Source organism: Lasioglossum baleicum, chromosome 6, assembly GCF_051020765.1.
Source record: "Lasioglossum baleicum chromosome 6, iyLasBale1, whole genome shotgun sequence".
In the NCBI taxonomy this organism is placed as follows: Eukaryota; Metazoa; Arthropoda; class Insecta; order Hymenoptera; family Halictidae; genus Lasioglossum; species Lasioglossum baleicum.
Window position 1 is genome coordinate 6436961 of NC_134934.1, and position 18019 is coordinate 6454979.

At 46.4% G+C, this 18019-nt stretch overlaps 1 protein-coding gene across 3 annotated transcripts in view; it reads right to left on the minus strand.

Moving 5' to 3' along the window:
- Positions 1-1096: 1096 nt before the first annotated feature.
- Positions 1097-18019, minus strand: part of LOC143210131 (netrin receptor UNC5C) — a 56728-nt gene continuing 39805 nt past the window's right edge. The window contains exons 6-12 of one of the 3 annotated variants that reach the window (XM_076426687.1): positions 16883-16915; positions 15820-15984; positions 14556-14597; positions 7561-7698; positions 5496-5993; positions 3988-4945; positions 1097-2344 (exon numbers count right to left, since the gene is read on the minus strand). In XM_076426687.1, coding sequence (XP_076282802.1) covers positions 2173-2344; positions 3988-4945; positions 5496-5993; positions 7561-7698; positions 14556-14597; positions 15820-15984; positions 16883-16915 — 2006 coding nt within the window. In that variant the 3' untranslated portion in view covers positions 1097-2172. The remainder of the gene's footprint in view (positions 2345-3987; positions 4946-5495; positions 5994-7560; positions 7699-14555; positions 14598-15819; positions 15985-16882; positions 16916-18019) is intronic. The other 2 variants (XM_076426688.1, XM_076426689.1) reach the window with 2 other exon arrangements.

The following is an 18019-nucleotide window of genomic DNA, read 5'->3' on the forward strand; positions in this document are numbered from 1 at the left end:
ACCGCTTGCATCAATTAGAACCGGTCTCTGAAAATATTGTAGTTTATACAATTTTAATACTGCTAATATTACTAAACGTGGTTTAGTACTCTTTCGTAAAGAATGGTGAGTTAATTAAAAAATATATGATTTAAAATGTAAAGAATATGAAAAGAGGAGTCACCCGAATTTTTAAGATTGCCGAGTTTGCAGCTAAATTGTGACGGAATCATAGAAAAACAAAGAATCGTGCAGTATCACAATTGATTTAATAACACGTTGTCCGAATGGTTTGAAACCCTTGTAAAGGGTAGAATAATTGTTGGACTCTAGACAGAGCTTATCGGCAGATTGAAAACTCGGCGAAATTGTTTATTAAAATCGTTCCCTCCGCGCGTTTAATTTTTGTCGCACGATTCACGCGATTCTGGCGGGTTCCGAGAACAACGGCGTTCAGGTAAACCGTTTCGAACTAATCCGAGGATGTATTAAGTGCACGCATCGTGGTTTCACCAGTTACCTGATATCACGGAATCGAAAACACGATATAATGACGGGACACAACTCGACCACATGGAACTTTGCAACGATTACTGGTCAGAATCGTGGGAGTCCGCGATCAATGCTGACTCACTCTTTCCAGAGAAAGTAAGATTCTTACTTATATTCTTCTTCGTCGTCTTCGGGCATTAGAGAGCCCGCGTTCGTATCGTGTTACTCGTCGTCCCTTCCAAGGTTTCATATTTAAGGGAGGTTTCGTCATCGGCGACTGAGAATATTAGGCGAACCTACCGAGGGATCACAATTACGAATTCGTTCTGGCGAAACTCGATATCGGCCTGTGAAAAAGTCGAGAAACCTTTCGAGAACTCTATACACCCAATATCCACTTTTTCCAGACGAAATGGAGGACTCAAGTTTGCGTCAAGCGCAGAAATTAATTTATTTTATCGAAAGGTTTTCAACTTTAATGTAATGTCGTGTTATATCTAGCAACGTGGACAATAAGATTTTAGTTGCCACTTACCTTTAGGCAGTCCACAGCAAAAACGAAAAATTTTTATAGGAACAGGAATTTAAGTTAGATGAAAAATTGGAGAAAAATTGAGACAACCGCTCGAGGTATACAAGAATATTTTATTCGTCGAAAGTAACAAATATACAATCTTCCAAATAAACTTGTGTCGATTTAAATCATCGGATTTCTCGCGGTTCGTTCTACGCGATCGAACGTCCGCGCGCGATTCGCTTCCACCTACATGTCTCTCCTCTCTCCCACTCTTTCTCTCTCACTCTCTCTCTCTCTCTCTCGCATTTTATCTCGCCATTTTTCGTCGCGTTCGCTAAAAAAAATCGTATCGTGTATCGGCGCGGAGTGTATTGTCGACGTGCACGGAAAGAAACACGGCATTTTTCAACAAACTCTGAATAGAAACATCAACGGAAAACGCGTTTCGTTCTTTGAAAACCGAGAGGTGTGGAATTTTGGCACGATCATCCTCCAGGAAACTGGTGTGTCTCTCTGTCCATGTGTGTGTATATCCGTTCGTTCGTGTGTCTGCTCGTGCATGTTCCGTTTTCCATATACATATACATATATATATATAAATATATATATATAACAAATCGATAAAACGCGTTCCATTTACCATCAGCATTTTTCGCCCGTTTATTTTATATCGCGCTGGAACGATGCCGATATCTTTCACTTTCGCTCGTCCTTACTCGATGTGTCCTCTACCTAACTACCTATCTATATATATATATATTTATATATACCTTTTCGTTATTTATATATAAACATCCGTTCAAATGGACACGCAGATCCATTCTTTATTTCTCGCGAGTTGTCTTAGTACGTATGTACACATATATCCATCTAAATGCACAGTCTCTAGGTTTTCTTCTTACTTCGTTCACGATTATTATTAACATTACGATTCTCAAAACGGCTTGAGTCTTTTCCTTTTTCTTTCATTCTTTCTTCTTACAAACGGGGTACTATGTACAAAGGAGCCGCGCGTCGTACGCGCACAACTAAGGCTGTGTTTCGATGAGTTCACCACGGAGAATGATTCCACCGTGGTTCGCAGGTATTCACCGCTGAATCATTCGTCCACTGACTCACTGAATGTCCGTTTATCATGGCTATCACTCACCACTGGAATTGTCTCGAGGTTCACCGGTTACTGTTCAAAGCCACGGACCAAGTTGCGCTTCTAAGATCGTCGCCGCGTCCGTTCTGCCCATCACTCGCAGATGGTTCAGCAAGTCCGTCACCGCTGTTGGCTCGTGATGCTTAGCTTCCCACAGGTCCAGGATATGCTCAGTCGGACTGGACTTCGTTGCGAAGTAGTTGATGTACCTGCAAAGCAACGGGGATACCCTTTTGTCAACTAGTCGGACTATAGAAGAGCATACTCGTATCGGGGGAGCTGAGGAACTATCTAACTTGTGGGGAATTGTTAACCTTCCTCTGAAGTGTACGGAATACGATGTCACTCTAAATATCTCTGTTGTTTTTAGCAATACGAGAAAATATTTCAGGATGCATACAGGGCAATTACATATTGTGAAATTTTTTAAAAATTACTGTGAAATTATTCCGAAACTTCATCGTCTAACTTGACACCAAATTCAACCATATACGGGGTGAGTCACCTAACGTTGCCACCTCAAATATCTTTGTTGTTTTTAAAGATACGTCAAATGTCTGAAGAACAAAGTTGAATGGTTCAGTGGGGCTCGTATGATTCCCGAAAATATTTTTGTTTTTATGTGATCTTTTTTAGAGATATCAATGTCACCTTTATTTTTGTATATGGCACTTGGTATTTTTGACTAAACAGTATTATAGCCCGTATCAAAACGAATTCAACGACCTAGTATACCATGACCTTCGGATGACCTTGCAGTACCATTTTGCAAGTACCTTAAAGCCTTGACAATAATGGAAAAGAAAATTTTTGAATATTTTTATTGCAATATACGTATAGCCAATCGAAAACTGATCAACTTTTGTTGAAAATATTTTTTTGACAGATTATTGCAAGTATTTGAAAAATCGTGAGAAGGCCACCATCATTTTTTTAAATGGTACTTCAAGGTCATCCGAAGGTCACGGTATACTAGGTCGTTGAATTCGTCTTGATACGGGCTATAATACTGTCAAGTCAAAAATACCAAGTGCCATTTTAAAAAATGGAGGTGAGCTTGACATCTCTAAAAAAATCACATAAAAACAAAAATATTTCTGGTATCATGTGAGCCCCACTGAACCATTCAACTTTGTCCTTCAGACATTTGACGTATCTATAAAAAGAACAAAGACAATTGAGGTGGCAACGTTAGATGACTCACCCTGTATAATATATTGACCTTCAATGACCTTTGGAGGAGTTATCCTGTATATTTGATAATAGCTGCTCCAAAATAGGTATTACTTTAAATTGAAGACATTAGTGAGAGAAGGAACCGGAGTTTTGAAATCGTTAAATTCTTATAACAAGGTTTCAAGGTCTATTCCCCGATCGAAAATCCACGAAAAATTGAAAAATAAAACACCACAGTGCAAAACCGTTTGTTCCCCGCAAGCAACAGTGTGAACGACGGCAGCTACTTTACGTCACCGTGATACGCATAATTCACTCGTCGAACCACACACCGGTCTAGCAATGAGGGTATCGAGAATAGCCACCTGTCAGTGATCCGTAAAGAGGTTGGCTACTGTAACGGGCATCGCGTGCAATATAAGAAGGATAAATGACTACCCTGGCTGTCCGGCACAAAGAATACTGTCAGGAGTTGCTTTACAGGGAACACCCGGGCTCGGTTATAGCGAAAAGGATTAAGCTACTGGTCGGGCTACGAGCGATCTTATGTTAGATCCTTTAAAAGACCCTGTCTGACGGTCAACATTCAAAGAAACTGGCGAAGCGTCCCCCGAGGACGTGCCGTCAGTCACCGGTAGCGGGCGCGCACGTTCGCGAAGCTCATAAGATTGCTAACCTGTCAACCTGGAGCCTCTGCGCCAGCATTCTCCAGTCGTTGCCGAGGGCGTTCGGCGGGTCCAGGCACTGGCAGAGCTGCTTCCTTAGGGACCTGGTAAACCGAAACGGTCTGAGGGTGGTGGAGTCTGTGGTCGCGTTATTAGCATGCCCGCTGCTGACCACGGTCACCTCTCGCAGCGGCCTGGTCACGCTTCCGGAGGAAATCAATTGCTTCGCGCCGTCGTAGACGATCCTGAACACCTGCCTGGTATCAGAATTGCCTTGGGAGACTTGAAGCTTATAGCTTCTGGTAGTGGTAGGACCGAAGGCAGCGTCTAGCCCAAAGGTGACGTGTTTGGTGTTCTCCTGGCAGTTCCATACGTCCCTGAACGAGACCTCCTGTCTTTCCGTAGGCGATTTGCTCTGCCATTCGTTGCCAACCTCTTCGAGGCTGACGCACAAGGTCTCGCCGTTGTCCTGGAACAACAGCGTCCTCGGCTTGTCCAGCAGGTAACCTCTGATCTGTAATTCCTTGTCCACGATCGCCTTCATGGCTGCCTTGGTGTCTTCCACCGCGTACACCCTGACACAGCATTGACCAGCCTGGCTAGCGAACAATGCTAGTCGCAGCCTCTTCGTGGCGATGGTATTCTCACAGCTCTGACCAGCTAAGACGTATCCCCGGAGCTGCTCCGTCACGATGAATGCCTCCGCGTGGTCTAGTTGCGTGAACAGCGGCGTGTTGATCGTCTCGTTGCCTAATGTTAACACCCTGGTCCACGTGATCGACTGGTGATCCTTAGAGGATGCAACAGCCATACCGTCCTCCACACTTAGGCCATCGCAAGCCCAGACGCTTAGCTCCCACGTGGCGGGGTGCAGCATCGCGCAGTGCTCGAATTGCAGGATCACAGGCTTGTTGAACGTCGCCGAGGATGGGCCGCATGTCACCACTGCTGATAACTGCGTGATGCCATCTGCGGGCAAATAATCAGGCCTGCTGCGAATTCGGTTGGCGGAGTCGCGGATCGGACATCTAATTCGCGACTGGGTCGGCTTATGGCCAGACTGCGGATTTGTTGTGCAAAATGAAAAAATAAGTCTCCATCAATTGCAAGACGTGGACACCGAATATACCGATAATACGTCGGCCGCACTCGATGCCACAAGTATTCTCCCAACGGACAACGATTAATCAATACCGAGTCCAATTATCCTCCGAAATCTGGATCAAGTATCCCGCGAGAGTCAAAACAGCGAGAATATGTCAAGCGGTGTCGTGAAATGTAGAGCGCACCTTAGGGGCCTCTCGACGTCACCGTTCGCGGATCAGGACGAAAAAGGTAGTTAGCTGGTTCGAGGGGCGAGAGGGGGGAGGGGGATCCGTCAATATTCATTACCCGAAGGTCCTGGCATCGGTTGGCGGGACGGCCGTTGATTGAATCGGATCGATATCCGGTCGGCGGAACGGCAACGGGGTAACCGTCATACGCACCGGGCGCAATTAATAATGCACGCATCGCTTACCGGGTAATCGAGGCCTAAAGCGATCCTCGTTGAGCACCGCCAGGTAGAGTTCCTCCCTGAGTGGCTTGGGCACAGCTCCCTCGGGCACGGACATCGATATGCCAGCATCCGGAAGCACGAGTAGGGCACCCCGTGTGTTCACCGCCGCACCCGCAACGTTTCCGGTCTCGAGCTTCGGCAAACGGACGCTCTCCGAGGCGACATTGTAGGTCGAGTCCGAGGACGGGTACGAGCTAGTGACGCTGTTCTCGCAGTCGGAATGGATCTGTTTGTCGCTGCATGACTCTTGGGTCGAAGTGCTCGGCGTGGGCGACATCGGAGACGGTTGCGGCGCGATCGAGAGGTGGGGGACGTCGTAGTGGTGCTCGGAGAGGGATCTCGACATCGACAGCTTCGGGTCGAAAGGATACTCGTAGCAGGCCGGCACGCTCGTCGCCGTTACGTCCGGCTGCAAGCTCAGCTTCTTGTCCTGGTCCGGGAAGAACTCCGGCTGGAATTCTGAAACGCACACCGCCGAGCCACGGCCCGTGGGTATCTCTGCGCGCTGCGGACAGACGCCGCTGTGACACTACTACAACTACGGGAACGCCTCGGTATATGTGAAACAGGCGCGCACAGTTTTTGGGACTCATTCATCCCCACTCCTGCCGGGTGTACACCCCGGGGGCCTGGAAACTCGGCCGGCGAGAAGTGGAGCGATGCTGATCCAATGACAAAACATTCTTCTTTTTCATTATTTTTTTTTTTATGGAAAACAGAAATATTTCGCGAGTACGTTAGCGAAGGTTTCATTTAGAAATCATTAGAAATAAAGAAGTTTTGTTACTGGATTAACGTTGTCTCCCTTCTATGTTCGATTAAGAGATCAAGGAATGGAGTCCGCACGCAAGTGACATTTACTTTAGGTCCCGAAGTTTTCACATATATCGAGGCATTACTGTACCACGTGACCCACTGCTCGCCGCTTTCATCGGTTCTCTTTGCTTGCCATCGAATTTGTTATTCCCTTTAGCATGGGCTGACCATGGACATCGATACTGGGTGTGGTTCGATCGGAATATTACCCCTTTGCCTTGGGATTCCTTTTACAACTACTTTATTGTCGATAATACTCTACACGAGAAGCAGACAATTTATATTTATCGTGTTCCTTTCCAACCTTCTAATTTCCTTTTCGGATAAAATACAAACTCGAACTGGAAACTTGTTAATTTTCGATAAAAATTTTCGCGACTCCATCAACGAATCAGCTAAATTGCAACGTTGCAAATAGAATCGATAACGAAGCGCTCCTCGAAAATTTAAGCCCCCATTCATTAATAACTCTGTTTCCAAGAGGATCATCGAATAGACTTGCTGGCCCCCGTCCCACAGCGGGTAACTAGACCAACGAACCTCGCGATCTAATATGATTTACTCCATTAGCGGTCGCAAAGTTTCCACAAAACCGTTGTGCAACAGAGCCAGAGTCTGACTCGAACTCGTTCCAGATACGTCACCGTTAACCGAGCGTCCATTACGAACGACGTATGTTCCACTCTATTCTTACGATCGTTCCGTGACCCATTGGATGAAAGCAGCGAGCACGTAATGTCAGTCAAACTTCGAAACAGTATCATTCTAATCGTGCTTTGCGAGCAAAGGATCGGAAATGCTAACAAATTGGCACGGGCACTGCAAACTGTGCTTGAACGCTCTCTGCTGCTAGAAAAAGGTCATTCGGGATGGATACAGTGGTTGTAGAGCTCAAACTATTCCGAAAATAATTCGAACTATTCCATGATCTTCTTAATTAATTCTCATTAGAAACAATAATAAACGGTTCTAGGACAACAGGTCTAGAACACAATCCATATTGCAACAGTTCTCAAGCCTGATTCTTAGAAATAGTCATTTCGAGCAACAGCAACCCAGCAACCAATCAGACATTCTTCCGAGTGACTTCTCTCTGCCGAGACTTCAAGGAAGAAAACAGGTGTAACGAGCACAGTAATTACACCGTGTGCGGCACCTTTCGCTCCTTTGTTTCAAGGTGGAAGGGGTTTTTCGTGTCGGAGATGCTTACCGTTACGGGCCATGGAGTAAAGGGAATGGTCCCGACCTTTGCGCCTGAGGAACTTCGCCAGGAAAACGACCAGGCCGCCGATTACCACGCAGGCGACAGTCAGGCCGACGTAGAGAGCGACGTCCATCTGCCGGTTCGCTGTCAACATCAAACGTTTCCGTTTTAGTACGCTTTTTTTTTGCCGAGACAACGGAACTCTTTCCGTTTCACAAGTCTGTACTCGCGAAAAGGGTCCGGCTCGACGTAAGGAGTAAAAAGAGAGAACAGGAAAGAAAGGAAGAACGAGAAAGAGAAGATAGATCGCCGGCAGACGCTAATTCGAAACTTTGTCACCGCGTCTACTCGGCAGGATTATCGCTTCGCGAGGGATTAGAGTAACCAGCAGGCGTTAATTCCTCGCTTTAAGGAGGCGCTCCGCGAGATACGATCTGCCGACTCTCTTTCCCTCTGCCGACGTTCGAGACGTTGTGTGTCGGCGGTTTAAAACTCTTTCTGCCATCTATCTCTATCCATCTTTCCGCGTTTAAGAAGCAGCGTGCAAATGGAGACGGTAATTTTCGCGTGTCCGCGAGAAGCGTGCCCTCTCTCCTCGTTCGCGCGAGACCGGACGACAACCAACAACCGACCCCCCGCTCATGAATAATTTACACTCGGCAACTTTTATTTACTTTTTACGGGTCCGAGACGTGCACCCGGCTGCGGCGCGCGCTCGCGCTCCCCGTACCGTTCTCGCCGGTTGGAGAAAGAAGGACGCGTTTTTAAACGGTTCGTCGTCGTAGCAGGAAAGTTTTAAGGTTCCTCTCCATTTACGCCGAGGGACCCGGCGGAGACTCGTTTCACCCGGGGGCCGGTTTATCGTTTTACTGCCCCCCGCGCGTTATTCCGCGCGACGATAAAGATTCGGATCGTTATTATCGTGGCCATTAACGCGTCCCCAAGCAAGAAACGGTAAAGCACCGGCTACGGGAACGTTGGCCTCTTCATCGGGGGATTACCGATTCGCTACGTGCAACCGGATTTTTTCGGAGGCTGATTGATGGAGAGAGGAGAGGATAGTTGTGGATAATATGTTATTTATTTGCTGGATGAAATGTGGCCGGGCTACTGATTTATTTTATTGGGATTTGCGAGAGCCTCGACTGCGATGCGAATTTCTTTCGAGGATGCAATTTCGAGGTTGAACCTCGCCTGTATGGTTTTTTTATGTTATATGAACGTGAACCTGTAAACGGCTACAAGAACGTTGCAAAAGAAATAATGTATGTGCCTGTATACTTTATTATATTTCTTGAAACCAGCTCATATTTTTACTAGACAACTGTCTATGTGTAAGAGAGGCTAAATCGCCAGGTTCAAAGAGTAGAATATCTGACCCTCGATCGTAAGATTATCGATTTCACAAGGCAGATTTTAAGAAAAATGATCGATGAAGCAAGCTAAAGCGACGGTGGGTCGACATGGTGGTTTCAAAAAGCTGTATTTAATTTTCCGATCGAAATCAGGGTAGGGCCGGACGATGGTAATCAAAGGCGTATAAAGAGCGAAGATTTACGTGCACGTTGGGTTTCGCAATAATAATATAAATGTTCGAGAAGTAATTGCGGGATAATTGCGGCGGTGTATCCTCTGGTTTGGTCGGGACTTATTTCGACCAATAAAATTCATTCGGTGCCGGGGGATAATGTATAGTGCCATTAAAAAGGCCTACGACTTCGTGTGCAACAACCTAATAATTTCGTGTCGGTCGCGAGAGACGGACAGTGGACACGATGGCAACAAAGGCTACGTGGGAAGCGATTAAAAGGCACCGAGAGGGACTAAGAAAGGAGAAAGAGAGGGAACAGGAGAGAGAGAGAGAGAGAGAGAGAAAGGATTGCGCCATGCTGGAATAGCCTCTCCTACTCCCTCCTCTGTTTCGCAGTCCGTATGAAATCGGGATTGAATTACCTGTATGCAAAGTTTCACCGAGATTCGAACGCGTTTTATGAATTATGTAACAGTGAGCTGCTCGCAGTCTTCACGAGATTAAGGGAACGGTCTCGCAGCCGTAAATACTGAACGATATACGGCCCGTCATAAATCGAGAAAGTTCGCGGATATCAATTTACGAAATTATTCTTGAAACTTTTCTCATCGCGATGCGCACCCGTCCGACTCTGTTCCGTAGAATTCGTCGACGAGAGAAAGAGAACACGATGCTTCAACCAACGTTCCAGGGCAACCCGGTTGCTAAATTGATTCTAACTCGAGCCAACTACGTGTCGGTTAATTTTTAACTAATTTGGCTCCCGGTCCTGGCAAGCTGCGGCTACACGACAACGTGTAAGTGCCCGAGAATGCTTTCAACCCTCGGATAATGCGTCACTCATTTTCGCTGCATGCTTTAATCCGACAAACTGTGTTCTACTTACAGTTTTTATGTTTCCAGCAGGTGCACGAAGTTGGAACGAAATGTCCAGGAAATTAAGGATTTGGAAAGGTACTTGGGAAATGCGGAATTTCTGCTCGAAGGACAGGAGAGGGTTCACATGAATATTCAGGTGAGGTTTAAAGCTACGTTAGTGTATGAATAAAATTTCCATAGCGCGAGACAATCGGGTTTTGTGGTAATTAAATTTATGAAATTAAGACCGGCAGATTCTACTCGTTGGACTCGAACATTTCATTCAATGTGATCGCTTCTGGTTTAATGATTTGGAACCTGAGAAACAGGCAGAAAATGCAGCAGAATTTTTGATTTTTCTATGATCGTGACGAACTTTCCTCTATTTGTTCACAGTATAAAATCATGAATGAAGTACAATTGGTCCAATTAAAATGTCAAACGAACGTGGACGGAAACTATCGATCGAGCAAATCGAGGAGTGTATTAATTGTGTGTTCCAATTACTCATATGAGAAATCGAGACGTACAATAAATTAGAAAACTGACAAGTATGAAAATTTCAACAGACCCTGATTGCGCCAGAAGGCCAAGAAGACGAACGTCGGGGCTATACGTCTCCGACTTCATCGTCGCGTTTAGGATGCGCGTGCCGGCCCGGGATTTTCAAGAAATACCGCGACAAACCGATGGCTGACGTTCCTAAGCTTCTTCCAATTTTAGAATGTCAAAGCCATTCCCGGTTGTAACCCCGGTACGTGACTCCGAAGGAGCCGTTCCTCCTCCGCAGGATCATGCCAGAGTGGCGGCGGCTGCTTGGAGCACGCTTACCCGTCCCGGGGACACGTGCTTCGAACATCAATATACGGCGGCGTCGAAAACGCATACGAATTCGTGAACAGGGGGAGAGAACCTCCCCTAAAAATGCAATAGTTCCGCGTCGTTACCCTCTCGGGGGAGGATCGCGGCGAGGGTGCGAGAGAGAGAGAGAGAAAGAGGTATAGCTGTTCGCGAGTCTCACCCTTCGCGAGGCTGAAAAGTGGCGCACAGAGGGTGCCGAGATTTATTTTCTTAGCGGCAATTGATAACGCTTCATAACCCCGACCCAATGTATCCGAACGCCATAACTCATTCCAGCGTCCCCTGGAAAGTCTGTGGACGGCGCGGCGGCCGATAGCCACTTGCCTTTATCGAGCAGCCACAGGTCGCCTAAACCTCCAATCATGCGACACAGGTACGCGACACACCAATGCAAAATCGCATTGACACTCGACACGTGAAGAAGACTGACTGAATCGTTTCGAGAGATAATCAACTACCCACTGTTTATTCGACGAATACAATCAGATGAACCGTCATCAAGGTCTGCGCAGTGTATCCAGCATAATTTAATGTCATAAAAATTCTCGGATCAATTCCAGCAATTTTACGGAACCAGTCCACCGAATGGCGCCGAGATTATGCCTCGAGGATATCTCTTAGAACCTAATTGCGAGCGGAGCAGTACCGGTGGAGGAGCGGGACTGTTGTTCTTGAAACGAAATTATCGAACTCGCTAAGTTCGTCAGCGGGCGAATGGAATTAGCGGAACTTCGTTCCCGGGAGATCGCGAAAAAGATGAACGAATTAAGCTGGCTTCTAAATTCCGAGGAGATTCTAGTGCAGCTAGGGTCGTGCCAGGTTCGCGAACTTCCTCGAACTTTCCTCGACGTTGTATTCAAAAGTGTTCGTGTACGCGAGTGTGCTCGAAAATCGCGACGTTCGAGGTCGGTGATTGCGACTCGTCGCTTCTTATCGTGGCCACGCGAAAATCGAACCCGACGGTTGGGGCGAAAGGGGGTAGTTTCTGGCCGGTAATCCCGACAGCGTATACACGTTCGGGGCTCTCCTGCTCGGGATAATGGCACTTTATTTGCATGCACGATCAATTTCCCCTGTTGCAGGCCGCTGAGGGGCGTAACGGCTACCGATTACATAATTTTCTTCGATATTAAAGCGGCTCCCACCCCCCCCCCCCTCCGACAGCCGGAGACCGGGGGGTGAAACCGTATCGCGTGCAACTTTGATGTGGCCTGGTCGATAGAATCGTCCAGCTAACCGGGGGTGTCTGAATCTATACGGACCACTGGGCCACCCTTGACTACCAGCCGCCATCTCATTGTTACGATTGTTTGGACCGGTTCGGGAGGGGGGCCGGCAGGCGATCGGCCCCCTCGCGGAGCGTCAATAATTAACCAGTCGCGTAATTAAAAGTAAATAGTCGGAGGGGGTCTGCTCTCGCTCTCAGCCGGCGCTCGTCGTTGACGCGGAAAATTTCATCGGCAAACCCACTTGAGCACGATTGCGTCCTTCCGAACGGCGGACCTGTTTCCTTTCGATCGCGAGGGGTTCGTGTTCGGAACGTTGTCCGACAATTTTTATGTCGATGTGCCATTGGAAAAATTTGTAATTGGTTTTGGGGGAAGATGTTCGACGCCTGGGGACGTTCCAGATTGCTGAGACCCGTGCGGGTTGTGAATTATGCAAGTATCACTTCCTGATTAAAGAAAGAATTTATTTTGTGAGACAAATCGAAGTCCCATGTTTCATTACGCACGCCAGGTGTCTTAGAATTTATGTATAAACTCATGAAGTTATACCTGAACAAGTCGTGATAAAGTTATGTCCCATATTCGTCGCAGAACAGCCAAATATAGGGCTGACACACACGGCTGCCAGCAAATGGAGATAAACTTCATAAATATCTTTCAGGACGTATTCGGCTCCACCGAAACCCTGCACGAGTAGCTACCATGTTACGTATAAATATCCATCGACCCGCATATCCCCCGTTGTCATTACCCTCGTAAAAACCAGCCAGGGAGGTAATCAATGATGAATCGACGAATTCGTCTCTCCATCGCTACAGGCGTCCGCATTCGTTCCATTAACCCCTTCTACTGAAACGAGCGTAGCTCGTCAGAAGCTTTCTGCGCCAGATAGGCAATGACTAGATGCAGTCGTTAGGAATTGTTGAGAAATGACCCGTCAACTTCCACGTTTTTGAATTTACGATTATTGGGAGTGTAAAGATGTAGAGAAATATTTTGTTGATATGATTCGCAAAATATGTGAATGAACGCATACTTGATGTGTTTATCAGGAAAATGGAAATGCAAACTTATGTTAAACGAATTTGAAGATGCAGTGATATTATCTTTCCAAGTTATTGAATCAAGACATAGATTTTTAGGTAATATCCGCTGCTTACGGTCGACTTGGAAATTTTGTATTTTGCATAAAGAACCGCAGCCTGTCAATGTAATAGTCACTTTTAGCGGTCTGCAGATCCCAGCGTTAATACACCCGGAATCGATGCGTATCGCATCGCGAGCAACGGGCTGGAATAGAAGTCTGTCGCGGTGTTCTATTTAGTTGCCGGGACGTCCGATTTGAATGGTATCAGATCGCCAGAGAAGCCGTAAGCGCCACGTTACACCGAGAATATAAACGACCGAGCACCAGCCGTGAAGAATCCCATCCGAGAATGTCGCGCGACGAGTTCGAGACGCATTTTCTACGCGGATGGTCGCGCCCTGCAAGCCGCCTCCTACTCATCGAGAGAACGAACTTTTTACTCGATTTTGCCCGCGTCAACCATGAGCCCGGAACGAATCGGGGGTGGTTCCCGATGGATCGCGAATCGTGGCTTATCTAATCGCCGAGCCTATCCCTTTCCACGCTGTCCCATGACGCGACGAGACTTAATGAGAAATTCATTCAAACGTCACACTAGCTGAATCAATTTTCTGGTTATCTTATTGATGTCCTAAGAATATCTTCGAATTTTTCCGCGGGACATTTTTCACTGAATGCATACAGGTTTTGTCATTTTGAATACCTAGAACAACATCTTCGAATGTTTTATCGAGGAAGTTATTTATTATTACTTGTTTATTTTATTCGTGTATTTTGTTAGTTTGGATCTTTATACGAGGTATAGGTTTTTGTTATATTTGATGTATATTTGAATCATATTTTTTTGTATTTTATTCTTTTGAATCCCCAGAATATCCATGACACTTTTTTGTAGAGTGTTTTGTGTTATTTTAATCCTCGGAATATATTAATATATGTTATCCAACAACATATTAGTGTTATTTTTACAATTTGTAATATAAACGCTATGAACATTCGACATAAGCCAATATTTTAATCGGTCGTGAAACTTCATGAGCGAAATGGGGAATTGTATGTAGTTGGATTCCAACCCTGGCCATCACAATGGCAGTTCGAGCCGCAGACTCACGAGCCACGTATGTACATAGATTTACTTAAGCATGATATATTAGGTTATCTAGTACATGAACTACCCCCAAGTCGGTGATCTACAGCTTCGGGGCGAGGTTCACGCTTCACGGAAGGGTTAATAATCATTTTATAGCGACAGTAACCAGTTTGATGCGAGTATTTCTATTATTTTCCGACGTGAGGTGGACTTAATAGCGGATCCAGAGGAACCGTGCACCGTCTTTTGTCTCGGCGTCGAATATTACATCGTCCGAGGGTTAATGGAGGCGAAAGGAGATTAAACCCGTGGGAGAACGCGCCTTTTGTTCGTCGATGGACTTACCTTCCTCGGTCAAGTGAGCGCCACCCATTTTCGTGCCGCCGTCTGGAAAAAAAAGAGAACGAACGGACTCTAGAAATGTGGATGTAATTCAGGGCTAAGTGGGTGAGCCACGGTAATTGACACGTAAAAGGGAGCGATTCTTGGATTCCCTCCGATGGGAACCGACTCTGAGAAATATCCTCGGCTAACGCGGCTTAACATCGTTTGCTGCCATTTTCTATGGTTCACCGTAGAGTCCTTCGACGCGTTATTAATTCCCCTGTAGCCGACGCGCCGCCGCCGCCCGATCTATACAACCACACGATTTTGTTTTGCAATTTCAAACCGCTGAACAAGGAAGGAAGTATGACGCGGCGGATTCACGAGAAGCAAATTGAATATCACGGCGTGCAATTCATTTCTTCGACGAACAACGAGATTGATCCACAATGGAGTTAAGACGATCAAATGAAATATTCCTGACAGCGAACGCGTCAAGACGTAATCGTATTTCTTTGAGCGCGACAGGAAATAAGATTACCCAGGCTTTCATGGCCGGGGCTCTCGCTGTTGATATTGTCTGAGGCTTCCGGGCATAACTGGAGCGACAATTATCTTCTCGAGAAAGCAGTGCTATATTTACGTTCAATCGACAGGCGCAGAAAATGTAAAAAGGAGTACTGTTAGTCGATTATGCAAGAGATAACTACTCCATTCCACGTATTCCTGCGTCTTCAACAATTTATTCTGTAAATTAATGTTATCTTTATCTGTGGGCTTGATCTTTCTTTATAAATTTATTATTAAATTTCTCCTACTTTCACTCTTAATTTCCGGAAAGGGAAACTTGCGATAGATTCGCAAGCTATTTGCCAGTGTCAATATTAAATATTTTGCAGGCACCGTTTCCTCGGTATTTGCCACGGAAAAGTCAATTTATTAATGGAAAGCGAAACGTAAGAGTCGTAGAACCAATTATGTACGAAGTGCCCAGTTTCTAAAGACAATTTCTCTACAATTACAATTGAAATGGTTTGGTCCATATTTAAAAAAGGTATTCTGATTTAAATAGGCCCCTCTTCCAGACACCCATTCAATTATGAGACTGACTGTCTACCGAGGCATTAATGTACAATAGTGTGAAAATTAGAAAAGGTCACACCAGTTAGGCAAAGAACACGTGCCTGGAGCAGTATATTTTCCGCGTAAAGGAAGAACGGTTTATGGGGGGAGGGGGGGCGAGAGAGTCGTGACAAGTATAGAATAGAGTTCGCTCGTGACTTACTGTTGCACATGCCGCTGGTGCAATTCGCCACGCTGATGTCCCTACCCTGGCAAGGTCGGCCTCCGTGGCTGGGTGGCGGATCGTCGCACGACCTCCTCTTCGTGTGCGTACAGTCGCTCCCGCACACCGACCATGCCGACCATCTGGACCATGCACCGTCCACCACTGGCCGAGGGACAAAGAACAGAAAGAAAAAAAACGGATGCTCGAAGATCGAACGTTGCTCTTGTCCCGTTGCGGAGTCGTTAAGGCGACTCCGATCGACGTAAAGCGACAGTAAAAAGTTACGGCGGCGCGGGACACGGGCTCGTAACTCGTCCCATGTCCCCCGTCGAATCTTGTTCGAAACTCGGTACTTGTCAATTCGGTTAGATCCGAGCCGGGCCTACGTCGCATCTTTTTCCCGTTTAATTGACTCGTACCGGCACGTTTTCCCGAGGGGGAAAAAAAAACATTGGAGCGTCCGTACACCTTTAATCTCCGGCTAACGACTCGATAGCGACGATACTTACAAATTATTCCGATGTCTTTTACTTTTTTTCCACGCTCCGAACCGTAGAAAGACCTAGCCTATACCAGAGGAATTATTTAGTTCCAGTTTTTATCTCGAATTGTGTCGTTAACGCTAGAAACAGCGCGCGCGAGTTGAAATAATTGGATTGTTTGCTCTGCAATTAGCGGAATTGTGAACGTGCTTTCGTGGAAAGTTGTTGAATGGATTTCTTAATACCCGGAGAAGTTGTAGTTACTACAGGTTAAGCGACTCTGGCTGTTATGCAAATGTAGGTTTTCGAAAAAGTTGAGCCTCGCATTAGAGATTCTACCATTCTGTAAACCGTTTTAAAGTTTTTACTGTGCCGAGTTCTAGGGGATTAAGAATACTCCGAATGCATACAATCCGCATTGTAGCACTTAAATCAAGCCATTTATAAAAATCGCAAATATATACAAGGAGCAACAAGTAACATCAAAATGGCATATTTTCAGTATTTCGTGTTTGGTCTTTCTATAGTTAGGATAGGATCATTCTTTTTGCGAGTTCCACGTGCAAACGGCCACTTACCTAAAGTGTTGGTGAACTCTTCCAAAGCGCCGGCTGTTCCGAAGTAAGCGTTAGACAGAAAAGACACGTGGGTGCGTTAACGAAAGCATACAGTTAGTTGGTGAAAAGGAAAGCGTGACACATTAAATAATTAACCCCTCGTCCAGAGCGTTAATGTATCGAGTGTAGCAAATTTGGTTAGGGTCAGCTAAATGCAAGAAAATTGGAAGACTGCTCTCAGCATAATAAAGCTGAATATTCGAATTTTTATTTCATTCGATACTTTGACTTTATGGTATTTTTAACGGTGCTGTATCGATACAGTCAGATTGTTAAGACGCTAGCTAGAAGACTTTGATCTTCTACTTCAAAACGAATCTTGGAAATGCGGTCAGTGGCATTGCTATGCAACCGCGGGTGCACCGTTCTGCTGCATCAGAATTCCCGTGGTGTGACTCGTCAGCAGCAGACGAGGGGTTAATATTTCACCTGTCGTCTCCGCCGGCGGCGGCGGCGTCGCCGCGAACCGTCGTCGATGGACGTTGGCCCCGAGGAGCGTTTCAATACACTCCGCACGACTCTCGGCTCTCGGGGCTGTGGCGCAGGTGTCTTCGGAATGTCGCAAACGTTTTCGAAAGGTGAATACAATTTAAGAGTGGTGACGACGGAGGCAAACAGACGACGCCACGGGATGACGAGAGGGGGAGGGAGGGGCGAGAGCGAGCGAGCGACGACGACGACGACGACGACGACTATGGTCGCGCAACAGATAGTCGACCGTGAGAGGGAAAGAGGGAAGCTCGTAAATCAAACGAGCGGCCGCGCCGCTCTTCGGCATCGGTAATATTGGTTTGTCGTCGCAGAACCTGCTTGGCTGTCGTCTCCGAGCAGCCCACGTACCGAACGACGATACCCTTCCTCTCTTTCTTTCTCACCGTGATCGAACACAGTGGAACATCACTGAGAAAATAGACAAGGAAGCCACGCGGTGGCAGCAGAGCCAGCAAGAAACTACGATCCGCGGAACCTAACGGCGACGTTAACGAAGCGAGATGCTTCCTTGGAAATCTCCTGTAAGAATGAAGGGAAATAACGCAGCTCTCGAAACTGTCGATTCTACAAATTGAAAAATGCTCTCTGCTGCAACCGCGTAATCAT